Source organism: Phyllostomus hastatus, unplaced genomic scaffold, assembly GCF_019186645.2.
Source record: "Phyllostomus hastatus isolate PE091 unplaced genomic scaffold, TTU_PhHast_1.1 phas_contig_17, whole genome shotgun sequence".
Classification (NCBI taxonomy): Eukaryota; Metazoa; Chordata; class Mammalia; order Chiroptera; family Phyllostomidae; genus Phyllostomus; species Phyllostomus hastatus.
Window position 1 is genome coordinate 11420754 of NW_025333664.1, and position 15877 is coordinate 11436630.

At 55.4% G+C, this 15877-nt stretch overlaps 1 protein-coding gene across 1 annotated transcript; it reads right to left on the reverse strand.

Annotated features, from left to right (window-relative positions):
- Positions 1-165: 165 nt before the first annotated feature.
- KCNK15 (potassium two pore domain channel subfamily K member 15) lies at positions 166-5397 on the reverse strand. Its single transcript, XM_045833605.1, has 2 exons — positions 5115-5397; positions 166-875 (listed from the first exon to the last, which is right to left on the reverse strand). Exons 1-2 carry the CDS (start codon positions 5395-5397, stop codon positions 166-168), a joined length of 993 nt encoding a protein of 330 aa, XP_045689561.1.
- Between the last annotated feature and the right edge of the window lie 10480 nt (positions 5398-15877).

The window sequence follows — 15877 nt, forward strand, 5'->3', positions numbered from 1 at the left end:
TGACTTTAGAGTCATGCTTGTGTGACGGCGCGACTTTCTTTTTGGAGAGGAGGGAGTGGCTAGCCACAGAAGGGAATGAGAGCCTGCCAGTGGCAGCAGATGGCTCTGCAGCCATCTCACCCCTCTCCAGGCCCCGGGCAGAGAGGTGCGCTGTGGAGAGTCCGTTCAGACGGACTTCCGCCGCACCTGGAGCTTGCCTGCCCTGCCGCGGCCATCCGTAGCCCCAGGGCTTGCCGGGGGCGAGAAGCCCAGATTGTCTCGGGCCCACATCTCAAGCTGGTGGACGCGGGAGGAGACGGAGGAGCCCTCGGGGCGCGCTGGGCGGCGGCGCAGGGCGGAACCGTGGCTCTCCAGCGCCCCTAGGTGGAGCGGGCTGGTGCGGTGGGCAGCGCGCTCGGGCGCGTCGGTGCTGGCCGCCAGAAAGCGCAGGACCACGAGGTTGAGGAAGGCGCCGATGACCGTGAGCCCCAACAGGATGTAGAGGAAGCTGAAGGCCACGTAGGGTGGCTTCCTCTGCAGCGCCTCGTCGCTCTGCAGCGCCACGAAGTCGCCGAAGCCGATGGTGGTGAGGGTGATGAAGCAGTAGTAGTAGGCGTGGAAGAAGGTCCATCCCTCGAAGTGCGCGAAGGCGGCGGCCCCGAGGGCCAGGGTGGCCGCGCACACCAGCAGCCCTGCCACCACCATGTTCTCCGTGGACACGCGCGGCCGCCGCAGGCCCAGGCAGCGCTTGGCCGCCAGCAGGAGGCGCCGCACCAGCGCGTTCAGCCTCTCACCCAGGCTCTGGAAAGTAACGAGCGTCAAGGGGATGCCCAGCAGCGCATAGAACATGCAGAAGACCTTGCCTGAGTCGGTGCCTGGCGCGGCGTGGCCATAGCCTGGAGGGAGAGCGGAGGGGAGGGTCGGTGAGTACCCAGTGCCGTCTAACAAGACTGTCGACCTTGACACCTGCCTGCCTGGTCTCCCATCCCCCAGTGAGGGCTGAGCATCTTGAAAATGCTGGTTCTATTTACCTAGGTCACTCTCTGGTTTCAAAAACCTTGCACAGTTATCCATAATCACCCCAAATCGTAAACAACCCAAATGTCCCTCAGTTGGAAAACGGATAAACAATCTAAGGTAGTAGTACATCCACACAATGGAATTCTTCGGAGCAACAGAAAGGAATGAACTGAGGTTATCTGCAGCAACAAAAGACGACTCTCAAATGTATTGTGCTGAAGCCAGGCTCAAAAGGTACGAACTGCTCGGTTCCATTTCAATGGCATGCTGGCAAAAATAACTATGGGGACAGAGAACAGATCTGTGGCTGTCAGTCACGGAGACTGAGGGCGGGGTTAACCACAAAGGGGCAGGACCAAACTTTGGAGAGGGACGGAAATGTCCTATGTATATATAGGTCGTGGCTGCTGTAACAGGGCAAGTCTTCATTTGTCAAAACCCACGGAGTGTGCACTGAAAAATGGTGAGTTTTACTGTGTGTGAATTGTATTTTGATTTTTTTTTAAAGTGGTAAAATCTTCCACGGCTCCCTGCACCCACAGAGTGAAGAACTGGTTCTCACACGGTGTCTAAAGAACTAGAGCTCCGCCCTGGCTGGCGTAGCTCAGTGGATTGAGCGTGGGCTGCGAACCAAAGTGTCCCAGCTTTGATTCCCAGTCAGGGCACATGCCTAGCTTGCAGGCCACAGCCCCCAGCAACCGCACTTTGGTGTTTCTCTCTCTCTCTCTATCTCCCTCCCTTCCCTCTCTAAAAATAAATAAATAAAATCTTAGGGAAAAAAAAAAGAACTAGAGCTCCTTCTGGATCTGACTGCCCTTCACCTGTCCAGACCCCCCATGTTGTCTCCCCAACCAGCATGTCACACCTCCATGTGCCTTTTCTCGTGCCACCCACCCCCACCCCCTGCCAGGCAGCCCTGTCCACCCTGTCCTCCCTGCCCCCATCTGCTCTCCCTCCCCAGACCCTGCTGCAGGCCAGCTCTCACTGCACACCCCTGCAGTCTGGTGCAGCGATTCCTCATGCAGTCCCCTTGACTGTTGCGGGGGACCCAAACGTAAGTGCATAACTGCGCTTCTTCCACGAGAGAGGAGAGAAAGCTTTCGTGGTATTCTCAGGGGGTCCCATGACCCAGGAAAAGTCAGGCAGGCCTTCCCCAACAGAACATGCCTCCTCTAGCAAACTGACCTCGTCTGCCAACATGTAAAACACCCAAGCCCTCTGACCCTATGGAGTCCCACGGTTAGGAAGTCAGTCCTCCGACACACACACGTGCGGAGTGACGTGTGCATGTGGGTTATCACTGAAGTGTTGTTGCTCACGGCGACACTCTCAGATGGCCTGAGTGTCCATCCATCGGGGCCTGGCTATGTAAATCGTGGTGGCAACCAAATGATGGACTATCACATGGCGGGCTCCAACCAGGGGTTATCTTGCTCCTGAGAAGACAGTTGGCAATGTCTGGAGACATTTTTGATGGTCCCAACCGGAAGGTGGTGGCTGTGTGCCACTGGCCTCTCGTGGGTAGAGGCGAGGATATGGCTAAGCTTTATGCCATACAGACAACAAAGAACTTTCCAGTCCAAATGTCAACTGTGCCAAGGTTGAGGAGCTGCTGTACAGCCGTGAAAAAGATGACACAGTTCTTCGGCAACTAACAGGAAAACATCACCAAAAATCGGGGTTGGGGCAAAAGGAGGTTTCCAGGTGTGGGTACATGAAACACAGAGTGTGTTCCTGTACTATTATGTGTTAATTATTGTATTATTTCCCATACGAACAACTGTAAACCTACTTTCCCCTCCACCCTGCATGTAGGTTTAAAAATTAAGAGAAAAAACAGTGTGTGTAATGGAATACCCGCACAATGTGTGTGTTTTAAAGGGATACAGAGGCAGAGAGTGCATCTAGGAGCACACACCCGAAACTGGTAACTATCTGACCCAGGGAAAGGCATTGACGGGCTGAGGGACAGAGAAAGAGGGAGCCTTCTCTTTCATTCTGTGCCCTTTCCGACCACAGGAAGCGTGGACTGTGTGCGTACATAGTTCATTCAAAATGCCAGTACAACCGATGTATTCGAAGGCCAGTGGCTCCACTCCCGCTTCCCACCGCACGGCCCTGTCTGCTCTCTCGGCAGCGAGGGCTCCGCCCACCACCCCCGGGCTGGGAGCTCCCTGAGGCTGGAAACCAGGCCGGTCGCTTCTCTGTCTCTCTGGTCACCACAGCTTCTACAGATCCTGGCACAGACTGAAGGGTCAGTGGAAATGTGATAACCAATAATCATAATAAACCGAATTGGGGGGGGTGCTGAGACAGAGGAGGCTCCTTAGGAAGAAGAGGCCAGGCGGTGCTGTTTCCAGCTGTTTGGGGCTCTGTCTGGTTTTAGGCAGAGAGGGAAATGAGTAGTGATACCTAAACATGAGGGGGTACTTTACGTGGATTCTCTTGTTTAACCCTTTCAATGGCTGTAAGAGATGGCATTACCTCCATTTGACAGATAGGGAAATTTGGATTAGAGGGATGAAGCTGCCCAGAGGTCACCAGGCCGGAGCTGTCAACCACTATCCTCCACTGCTTCTCAGCGTCTCTCCTCTGTCCCTGCAGCGCTCAAGCTCCCGGTTCTGTGGGCTGTCTGCAAGGCTGACTCAGGTAGCCTGCACCACACAGCACGTGCTGGCGCCCCCAGGTGGCCAAACATGCAAAAACGGTTTCCCCGTCTTAGTCCTTCCTGCAGACTCCCAGGTGCATGTGTGTGTAGTGGTCCAGGGGAGGGGGGTGGGGCAGGGCAGAGAACACCCAAGGGAGGAGGCCAAACCCAGCTGGGGGAGGGGGTCTCCAAGGAATGCTGGAGAAAGCAGAAGAGATGGATGGGGTCCCACACCAGTGGGCACAGTGACAGGGAGGATCTTAGGCTGAGCTGAGCTAGAGAAGCAGGGGTCCCGTGTTGACAGGAGGGGGCTTAAGGGCTGAACGGAGGCTGGGCCCACGGTTGGCAAATAATGAATTGTCATCATTACTAATTAATAGTGCCTATTTAGCCTCGGGCACTGTGCCAAGCAGTTTACATGCTTGACCTCATTTAAACTTGGCAATCGCCAGTGAGGTGGAAAAAATGGCATTTTGAAGTTGAAGGAACCAGGGCTCGGAGAGGTACAATCAATTACCGGAGGGTCAGGAGGCAACAGAGATGCGAACAGAACTCTGGTCCGCGTAATTGCAGAACTCAGGCTTTTAACTCGGCTGCTAAGCCCACAAGCTCACACCCACTTGCAAGAACATTACGGAGACATTTTCTCCAAGGCACGGGCTTCCAGGGCAGTGGTCCGAGCCCAAAAGGGCGCCTGGACATCCCCAGCGGGGGCCCCAGGAGTGGCGGGCACCCAGCTGGGAGCCCTGCAGAGCCCGCTTCTCTCTTTCCCTGCTTCCCCGGGCTTGGGCTCCGCAGGTACCAGCCAGACGGTGGCCATGGCAACGGCTGACAGTCCAGATGCTGCAGAGAAAGTGCTCTGGATCCCCGAGGGGTCCAAAGCTCGTGGAAATCAGTCATTCCTTTAACAACTGTTTATTGAGTGTCTACTATGCGTCAGGCGCTGGCCGTACTGCAACGATGAAGACAGACTAAGTCCCTGTTCTTATGGAGTAACAGAATAATAATTACAATACAAAAATCAATTACTTTTTTTAGTGTTTTCTGTATGTCAGGTCCTGTGCTAAAACTTTCTGCATGAGGGCCAATTAGCACCCCTACTTTAGAGGAAAAAAAGTGAGGCTCAGAGAGGTTATGCAACTTGCCTCAGGTCACACAGCTAGTGTGATGTGGCCAAGGATGCAGCACAAGCCACTTGGGCTTCCGGGTTTCACCTGATCTGTTCCCAGCCCCTGGAGTATTTTCTGGTCACTCCTCAGTGTGAGCCTTTTGGCAAATCTAACCTGCTGACGTCCCCCAGCCCAGCCTTGCTCCAATGACAGCCCATTCGGCGCAGGGAGGCAAGTGAGGCTTGGTGAGCAGAAATGACTCCTCCAAAGTCACCCAGCTGGGCAGGGAATTCAAACCCGGGGGCACCGCGGGCGGCTCGGGATGGAGCGAGCGCCGAGGGGGTCCCCGGGGCGCTCACCGATGGTAGTGATGACAGTGATGGCGAAGTAGAAAGAGCCGGCGAACTTCCACTGACGGCCCGCGCGGTGCGGCTCGGCCTGCAGCGCCAGGCGCTCCAGCTCGCGGTAGTCCTCGGCGGAGAAGCCGTACTTCCTCCGAAGCTCTCTCCGCTTCTGGGCCAGCAGTCTCTGGCGGCCGCTCTCCGCCTCGGACTCCAGAGCATCGAAGACGGCGGCGCCCACCAGCAGGTAGGACAGGATGCACAGGACGAGTGCCGCGGTGCGCACGCTCTGCTGCTTCATGACGGCGCCCTGAACCGCGCTGTCCCGGTCCGCGCCTTCCCGCTCCGCGCCGTGCCAGCCACGTCCCCGGCCCGGGCCATGCCCCCCGACGGCTGCCCGGTGTCCGCTCCGCCCCAGCCAGCGCCCACGGACCCACGCGGCGGGAGCCCAGGCTGCGCGCGGCTGGGGTGGGGCACCCAGAGGCGGGGCCTGGGGGAAGCGAGGAGGGCAGGGAGGGCTCCCCCAGCTGCCGCCGCCCAGCCAGCCACACATCTGCCTTTGTTTACCCGCTGGCGCCCCCGGCTAATGTGTCTGCAAACAGTGACCTCTGGAGCAAAGCACCCGGAGCCCGAGTCTGCAAAAGACCTGCCTCCGCTGCTTTCTCCTGTAACCACTCATTAATTCGTTCAGTCAGTCATCCAACAAATGTTTTCCAAGCACCTGTCTACTCGGTGCAAACAAGATTCCTGCTGCAAATAGAGCTGATATCCTAGAAAGGAGGGTTGGCTGGAAACTGAACCAAAAGATAACGGAAGACTTGTGAGAAAGAAGGGAATCAGTTTTGGGGGGAGGTGGGCCCCAGCCGCTAAGGCAATGGGGGAAGGCCTCCCTGGGGAGTGGCTGGGGGGAGGGAGCATCCAGGCAGCAAGTGCGAGGCCTCTGGGAAGTGAGGCTGGAGCTAGGAGAACTGGGGCTCCCCGGGGGCTGAGGGAGAGGAGTGGGGAGGGGAGAGGAGTGGGGGGCAGAAGGAAGACAGAGAGGCAGCTTCACAGAGGGTCTTTCCTACAGACCCTTATCTGGGTTTACTCTTCAATACAATCGGAAAGGCTGTAAGCAGGAAAACAAATACACCAATGATCTGATGGACATTTTTCAGAAGAGCATTTTTGGCTGTGCTGTGCCGTGGGAAACGGATGATGGCTAGGAGTGGAGGCCAGGTAGGAGACTCTCCTAGTCCACATGTGAGCCGAGGGTGGCCTGGTCAGGGGTGGGGAGTGGGGTCAGCACTGGAGATGGAGAGGAGCCGGTGGTGGGCCTGAGATGTGTGGGGAGGGGGAGCTGGGCACCATCAGCCTGACATGTGTCCCAGCCCCCTTGCACTTGAAAGCGATAGCCAGTGGAATGTGGGCAGAAGTGACCCGTGCCACTTGCAGGCCTGGCCTGTAAAACCCTCCCAGTGTGGGTGGGTCTTCGTGGAGATTCCAAGCAGAGCAGCAGAGCATGGGGCTCGGGTCTGTCCTGAGCACCTGCATCCTCTGGTCTTGGCTGCAGCCTTGGCACCTGTCCCCTGCCTTCCGTCACCTCGCTGGTCTCTCTCCCCGAGGCCCCTCTGCACTAAACTTTCAGCTCCTCACACAAACTCTTGTTCTGTTTGGGATACTCCTCCCCCCATCCATTCAACAGCCAGCATTGAAAGGACGCCTGCCAGGGGCCAGACGTCCCCTGGTGCGGCAGGTGCAGCTGGCTCCTGCCCTCTCCATCCTCCTGCTCTCAGTTTACTTGGACACCCCCCTCCCCGGGCGGCCCTCCTCTGCTGCCAGTGGCCTGGCCTCCCGCCACCTCGCATCTCTCCCACTGTACTGTGATCCTTGCATTCCGTACCTGTGTCCCCTCTGAAGACAGGGATCCTATTCTGGTCACCTCTGTGTCCCCCAAACCCAAAACCAAAGCCCAGAGGACACACCCGTGACTGTGGACAAAGAAACAGCCACAGCATGCAGAGGTGAGGCAGAGGGATGCTGCACCCTGACCGCCTAGGTGTATGGCCACTTCTGTTGTTTACCAGCTGTTTAAAATTGGATGCCTCAGTTTTCCCTCCAGTAAAATGGGGTTAAAAAGTTCCTATCTCATTAAGGGGCTGTGGTCAGCAGAATAACGGCTCCCCCAAACAGACTCGTGTCCTGCCTGCCTTGGGACCTGCGGATGCGTTCGCTTGCATTGCAGAGGGGAGGGAAGGTTGCTGAACAGCTGACCTTGAGCTGGGAGGCAACCCTGGATTATCTGTGTGGACCCCGTGTAAGCACAGGCGCCCTTCTAACCGGGAGAGGGGTGCAGAAGAGGGGGCACCAGAGAGATGCCAGATGAGAAGGACGCGCCTGACACTGCTGCCTGTGGGGACTGAAGACTGAGGGAGGGGCCCCGAGCCGGGGCGAGCAGGCGACTTCTAGGACCTGGGAGAGGCAAGGAAACGGACCCCTCCCTAGAGCCTCCGGACAGACCAGTGTGGCCTGTGTGGTCCTCCACCCCCACCGAGCTGGAAGATGACACGTTGGCGTTGGTTAAGCTGCTGAGTTTGTGATAATTTGTCCCAACAGCCAAGGAACCCGCTGCAGTGGCTGCGAGCACTGAATGAGACAGCAGACGTGAGGCCCCGAGAACTGTGTCTAGGAGTGTCAGCCGTCATGACAAATACCACAACTGAGCAAAGGCCTGGGCCCGCAGGGACGTGGCACCCAGAATCCACCCTGACTCTGTTCTCGGGCAGAATGGGGGCCCGGTGCCTGTGGGGGGGACCTTGGAACCCCTTTGTCCCCCAAACCTGGACTGCAGCCCAGTGACCTAGAAGCTGGGTGCTGGTGCTGCCACCTCAGCCTTATTTTTAGCAATGGCATCAGCAAGTTTGACTTTCTGATTTCTGCCCAGATTTCAGAGGAGCAGAGACCTGCACTACAGTCTCAGATGGGGGTGGGCAGCATCCCAGGGACCCGCAGCCCCCAAAGGGCCTGAGAGGAGCTTGTCGGGCAGGGTGCGGGTGGAGAAGGGGGCGGAGAGGGGAAGGCTGGGCCCACGCCGGGGACCGTTACTAAGGGCCTGGTCATGAACATCGCTGGAGCCAATGAGGCCTGGGTTCAAATTCCAGCTTCCCTACTTCCTAGGTAGATGTCTGCGGACAGAGCACTTCCGATTTTCTGTGCCTTGGTTTTCCCATCTGAGAAATAGGGTGATGATGAAGCCTACCTCACAGGACCATGTCAAAAATGATGTAAAATATTGTGTGTCCCTTTCCAGGGGACCCTCCCCCCACCCCCCTGGTTGCACCTGTCTGCCTGTAGATGTCAAGAATTCTCTCCCAGAAGCAGGGGCACAGCTACAACTGGTGAGCGCCTGTTCATTCACAGCACAGGTGCAGAGTTACTGATGGAGCCCTCGCATCCCCGTGCAGGAAGCAGAGGCCCAGAGGAGAAGCGGCCCCTCGGGCCAAGTCTGAACAGATAGGCAGTGGCCGAGCCAGGACTTGAACTCGGGGCTATGTGGCCACCATAGTCATGATCCTTCCAGTAAACGGCCCCATTGGGCAAGATGTTGCTGGTTTTATCACCTTCCCATCACCTCTCCGGACCTCACCTGCCTCATCTCTAAGATGGGACTAAGGAGTGCTGGCTGGCTGGCCCCCCAGCCCGCACTCCTGACCGTTGTGCGGACCCTGTGACGCACAGCTGAGAGGTGCTTTGTCAAATGTGCCCTCTGGGGATGGGTATTATTGGGGCTGTGGGGGAGCAGCCTGCCCCTGACAAGCAGGTGACTCTGCTCTGTGCTTGGCGTTTTCGGTTCAGCGGCTCTATTTTAAGCCAGAGGAGGCTGGCGTTTGTGTGTGTGTGTTTCGCAGCTTGGAAACCATCAGCTGTGCAGTCACCAAAAACAGCAACACCCCAAGGCACCCCTGCAGCTCCCCTCCCTCGGCCTCCTCCCCCTCTTCCTCCTTTGGGACACAGAGAGGGCCTAGTGATTTTCCTCTGTCCCTTCTTTTGCTGAGGCCTTAGATCTTCTTCCCCTGCTCCGAGGTTGGCGGCCTTGAGGACAAGGAGACAGGTGACCCCAGCCCCCGTGGGGCCCTGGATGCCTTTAAAGCACTTTACGTCCCTCATGAGTCTAGATCCTTTGGAAAGTGTGTGAGCCGGGCAGACCTTGCCACCGCACACCAGGGAGACGGAACGGGCTCGGAGAGCAAGGACTGTCCTCTGAGGGGCACACGGTGGGCAGGGGCTAAGAAAGGACACGAGCGTCTGGGAGAGCCAGACCTCAGGTCCATCTTGGTGAGGGACTCCACCTTCCTGAGTCTCGGTTTCCTCATCTGTGACACGGGGGTGGAACGCTCTGCCCAGCAGTGTTCCCGCGAGGACGGAGTGACAGCGTGAAGACGCACCACGCACTCAGCACAGAGCGGGTTCCGGGCCGTGTCAGTCAGCCACCTCCGCCCAGCTAGTTTCTCCCTCTCCTCTTCCACACCGCTGACTCCCCAGGCTCGCTGGCATCTTAAGGCATTGATTTCTATAGTTTGAATATAGTTCAGTAATTTTCCTGGAGGACAGAGGGCTGGACGATTTTCCCCGGTCAGGTCTCTCTCCTAAAATACCGGATGATTTTGACCTCAACGAACAATAGGAACCAGCCCTTTTGGGATGGTAGCCATGGCCTTCTGGCAGCCTGAGGATCATTTAGGGATGCGGCTTGCGAGAAATTAAAAGCCGCTTCATGCTAATTTAAAGAATGTTATTGGTGGGATTTTGGGGTCTCCCAGTGTCTTCCAGGTGCTGAAAGATAAGCCATATGGTTTGGGGCACTCAGATGAGATGGAGCCTTGAGCGTCACCAGGAAGACACCAGAGCCACGCCCAATATGAGGGGCACCATTGTCCCCAGAAAGATGGGATATTATTCAGGGGACAAATGACAATTGTCTGAGGGACCAGCCAGAGCTGCTGGGAACATTCCTGCCATGTGTTTGTGGGGCTCTTGGGAGTGTGTTCTTCAGCCTCCTGAGGACGGACATCTTGGGGTTCATGGGTATGTTGAAACCTTTACTCTGGTTAGTAGTTTTAAAAAAGTTTTATTCATGTAGCCCAGTGGATTGAGCACAGGCTGAGAACCAAAGCATCACAGGTCCAATTCCCAGTCAGGGCACATGCCTGGGTTGCAGGCCATGACCCCCAGCAACCGCACATTGATGTTTCCCTCTCTCTCTCTCTCTTTCTCCCTCCCTTCCCTCTCTAAAAATAAAAATAAATAAAATCTTTTTAAAAATTTTATTCATTGATTCCAGAGAGAGAGAAAAAAAATAGGGGAGACGCTCTGACCAACTGAGCTACCCAGCCAGAGCTACTTTGGTTAATACTTTAAAAAATATATTTTATTTTTTTATTTTTAGAGAGAGGGAAATGGGGGGAGAGGGAGAGAAACATCGTTCGGCTGCCTCCCACATGCCCCCCACTGTGCCCTTCGTGGCATCGGGCACTTTGAGCCCCACTGAGCAGGGGAGAGGAAGCCCAGCTCATGGGCCGTGGGGCCTGCTTGGGGTCAGGCTGTGGGGGGCCAGAGCCACCCTGTCCTTCTGCCAAGTTCTTGCTCCTAAAGGCCACGCTTCCCTGACCCGAGGAGCCTAGCGAGGCCCTGGCACAGGGTGCCACGTGGCACTGCGAGGTCAGCCAACAATGATGGAAGCCTGCCCCTCTCTCCAGACCACACGATGGATTGGATCAAGAGACGTCTGAAGGCCTGGATTCGGGGGGCAGGGTTTGCATTTCTGAAGACACCGTGGCTGCAAAGGGTCAAAGCAAAGGCATAAAAGTGCCCGAGACACAGACAAAGGCGTGTGCTGCATTAGTGCAGCACCAGATGCGCTGGCTGATACAGCAGCTACTAGCTCTAGGGGGGTGCTTATGTTTATTCATTCGAATTGAATTAAGTTTTAAAATTCAGTTATCCAGTCACACGAGACATACCTAGTGGCTTCTACATTGGACAGGCAGCTATAGAAAAGCTCCAGGCCTGGCTGGCATGGCTCGGTTGTTTGGGTGTCGTCCTGCAAACTGAAAGGTCTCCTGGTTTGATTCCTGGTTGGGGCACAGGCCTGGAGCGCGGGCTCTGTGCTCTGCCCCTGTCGGGTGCTTGCAGAAGACCAAAGGCCACCAACTGATCTTTCTCTCTCACATCAAGTTTTCTGTCCCTGTCTTCCCCTTTCTCTAAAGTAAAATAAGATAAAATAAAGTAAAATTAAAATTAAAGGAAAAAAGGCTAAGACCCAGCATTACATCAGCCCTCCAAAATATCTTAAAAAAAAAAAAACACAAAAAAAGAACAGCTCCGTCATCAGAGAAAGTTCAACTGGACATCACTGGCATCAAGAGTGGACTTTGCAACCAGACAGGTGGTGGGTTTTGAGCCGTGGCTCCACCCCTGGCCTGCTGCTGCCCTGGGCCCCGGTTATTTACAATAGAATGAGGCTGATAATCCCATAGAAGCCCACGTGTCCAGCTTAACTGGACCAGGGATTAGTCAGTTAATCAAAGACCCAGGGAGTCATTTTAAGTGCCGTACAGCTTGAACGTTTGCCAGTCTGTTCTTTGAGTGTGAGGCTCATGGGCTTCTCACATTGCGCTCCTGCTGGAAACGACACCCAGAACCTACCTCCTGGTTCCCGGGTTTGGTTGACTGTAAGCGGAATAAGACTTGGAAGGCACCCGTGTAGCAATCTGAGTGCAGATCCCTCTAGATTCCCAGGGTGACTTTTCCCCCAGATCCTTTGTCGTCGTTTGTTCCACGCCTCATCTGACAGTATTTTTTAGCAACTCGTCTTTGTGGAGTTTCCACAAAAACAAACCTCTTCCTTTTTGCACTCATATTTCATCCGTTTGTGGAACATCCGAGGAAAGCACCTCAGTGCAGCATAGTAACAAGTGCGGCTGCACAATCTGGTTGGGAACCAACCCAGCAGAGCCTTGGCAGATGCGCCGCTTGTCTCAGCGCGGGCTGCTGTAACAATGCCGCAGGCCGGCTGGCTGGAACAGCGCACGTTGGGTTCTCACGGTTCTGGAGGCTGGAGGTCTGAGCGCCCGGCGCCGCCGGCACGGGGAGGCTCTGGGTGTGAGCCCACTTCTTGGTGCACAGCCAGCGGCCTCTCATTGGCAACTCACGTGGCGGGGGACGGCGAGGGGAAGCAAGCCCCCTCACATCTCTTCCCAGGAAGGCACGAATCCCATCCATCCACAAGGCTCCGCCCTCCTGCCTTTACCACCTCCCTGAAGCCATCGCCTTGGGGGTTAGGGTTGGACACTATACACTTTGAGGGGTACACGCTTCCAGCTTTCAGTCCAGGACACCAGCCCCTGGGAGGGTGCGGAAGGAAGCGAGGATGCCAGGGAGGGGCCTGCCGGGGGTGACCGTTCATTACGTCTGGGGCAGGAGGGAGTGGTGGGGTCGGGAGAACACTGGTTAGCCTGGTGGATGGATTAAACAGACGTTGGTAAAGGGACTTTGGTAAAAGACTTTGGTAAAGGGACCTTCTTGGTCACGTTCTGTCGAAGATCATAGCGTGGAGTAGTCTTGTGGAAGACGCCTGTCCAGTCAGAGACTACATTTCCCAGCTTCCTTTGCATCCTAGTGGGACTGCTCTCCACCAATGAAAAGTGAAGGGGAGTGGTGAGCGTCTCTTCCAGGTGGGGCCTTTGGGAAGCAGGTTTATCCCTTGTTGCAATCTGGATGTAGCACGCCCTGAGGTCCGGGAGGATGGTGGAGCTGTTATGCGAAAGTCTCCTGGCTCACCCCATGAAGGAATGCCACCCCCCAACCAGGAACACCTGCCTTGGGATATTGTGTGGATAAGAAATAAATGTGTATGATGTTAAGCCACTGAATCTGAGGCTTGTTATAGCAGCTACCCTTACCCTAATTCATAAACTTGCCTACTAGGGCTGTTGCGAGGATTACATTAAGACGGCACGCATGTAACAGACTCGTGAATGGGGCTTTTCTCCGTCTCATATCTTCAGTTAAAGCCCCAAAGCAAGGACACAAGGTGCTGAATGCCCCCCGCCCCACCACCCATTGCAGAAAGCCACAGACACTCCTGGAGGGACTTTCTTAGGGACATCATACCTCCTTAGGGAACACGATCCCCCCTCCCATAGCCTCCACAATCAGAAGACTGGAGTTTGGGAATGATTTTCTAGAACAGGGAGAAATGATGCACCTTTTCTGCTCTCTTGGAGGAAGATAAAAGTGGGCTCTGCCTGACAGGTCCCACTTGTGGAGGTTTGGGGTTCCTGCCAGCAGGGTGGGTGGTATCTGATCCTCTGCCTGCCGGTCAGGCGTGCGGAGACACCTCCGTGCCCGCTGGTGTGGGGAGAACGTGCTCAGAGACAGCAGGGCGGGCGTGGGGGCGGGGGGAGGGGCATCCTTCACCCCCACCATTGGGCTGCATGGGAATGGGAGAGCTTGCCCTGAGCCGAGGGGTGCCAGGCTGGTCTCCGGCCCCACAGAGACCGTCCTTCTGCTCTCCAGGAAAGAGGCCCGGACAGAAAGAGGCTGTGAAGTGCACGTGTAGACACGGGTGCCAGAGAGGTCAGGGGGCCCTGGATCTCCCCAAACAGCCAGGACACCAACACAAACCGCTCACATGGCCCCGGAGTGCCAGCCTTTGCCCACCTGCCACACAGAAAGACTCCGTCTTCCCGAGAGAACTTGAGAAAGCGCCTGCTAGGTTTCTGTCCCCTGTCCTTCGCTGCTCCTTCTGGGGCCTCATAAGAAGGAAAAGCTGGAACGTAGGAGGGCCAGGGTATGGGAAGGACCCTCACACTGCTCTCAGTGCCGCAGAAGACTGTACGCAGAGAGCAAGGGCAAGTTTCTGGAACCTGACAGCCGGGGTTTGAATCCTGTGTCTAGGGTTTATGAGCTGTGTGACCTTGGGCAAGTCACCTCACCTCTCTGGGCCTTAGTATCTGTCAGATGCATAGCGTTGTAAGGTTCACCTAGTTAGGCTATTTAACAGTTTGTTAAATCAAATAACAATGCTTTCTTGAGGTGGGGGGTCAGGCTTGATTTACCTGGAGTGTTAAACAGAAAATGATTCATTGTTCAACCTGAAGTAAAAGGCACAGGGCAAGAGGGGAGATTTGGTTGAACATGTTCAAAGGCCGTGGTTGGAGAAACACCAAACCCATCTGTGTGTGTCCTTCACCGAATTCAGATTATTTGGTAAACCGGTTCTACACGTAAGGTGTTTAGCTGAGTTTGGGACACATGAGAACCCGCCGTGCATGTTAGATACTGCGATTCAAACTCACGCCAGGTCAGGAGTCAAACCCTCTCTCAGCGCTATTAGTTCGGAGTGGCAATAGGAATGACTGTGTTTATGGTGGGAAGCAATGATTCTCATACTCTTTGGTCTTCAGAAAACCACCACGTTTCATAGAATGATTGTGAATTCAAATAACATCGCCAACTCTGCTTGCAAAGGAAGCGCAATGGGGAAAAAAAATCCACAAGTGCTATTTATACTCCTCCTCACTTTAGAGAAGAATGAGTTTCTCAACCCCCGCAGGTAGGAGGGTCCCAGGTTCAGAGAGAAGTAGCACAGTCTCAGATGGAACCCATTTCCCGTCTGAGGTGACACCACCGTCCGTGTTTTCAGGGCTGGTTCCCGGCTGCTGTATGAAGACCTCCGCTGTAAGTCACCGTGGAACGCGCGAGGGTTCAGACTACTTTCCCCTTGAGCCCTCGTGACGGCCCCGTAAGTAAGTCTGACCCTCCTCTGCGTTTTCTCTGTGGGGACATCGGCGGGTCAGAGAGGTCAGACAACGCGCTCAGGGTCATGCAGCCGGAACGATGAATCGGCCCCGGCGTCTCCATGTTCCTAGGGGGAAAAAATAATAATACAGCAGCTCCTGGGGTAGCATCGTTTTGTTTAAAGCTGCTCCACGATAACACTGATGAGCGGGTAAATGAATTCCCGGCCGAGGGCACGGTCTGCGTGGAGTTCGCACACTCTCCGCGTGTCCGCGCAGGTCTCCTCTGGGGCCTCTGGTTTCCGCCACATCCCACCGGCGTGCCCAGGGGGTGAGTTAGTGAGTGCGCCTCGTCCCGGTCTGAGGGAGTGTGGGTGAGTGTGAGCGGGCCCACAGTGGAAATTCGTCCTGCCCAGCGTGGGTCCCGCCTTGCACCCTGAGCTGCGGGCGACAGGCTCCAGCCACCGTGACCCAGAACTGGAATAAACAGGTTGGAAAATCATGATGTTTCTTGTTTTTACTCATCTTTCTCAAACGTATGCGTAGCTCATGTGCATTCAATGTTTAATGTTAGGAAGGTGTCGAGTCTTTATTTAGAAGTTTGGTGATATTTTTTGTGGCCAGAAATAGGCCAGAGGAACCGAACATGTTTCTATCACTGAAGTTTAGTCTAATTGGTTTTGTCGTCTCACTTAAAGTCGCAGTTTTCCAGAACCTACCCACGACGTTGGGTGAGGACTTGCTGGAGCCTTTTCCTCTGGTCTGAGTGTTGGGGGCCCTCCATCCTGTGTGGTCACCCAGGGACCCAGGCCCCTTCTTGTGCCTTGTCCTGCCCTAAAGCCGAGGTTCTCACCCCAAAGACAACAGACCCCTTGGGGGGTCTGAGGATGGACTCAGGGGGCTCCTGAACTTGAAGGGGAATGTAACCGCATCCTTACCCTGACCTCCGGCTGGCGTTCCGAGCTTCCTTCAGTTACGCATGTGGCAACTTACTTATTGTCG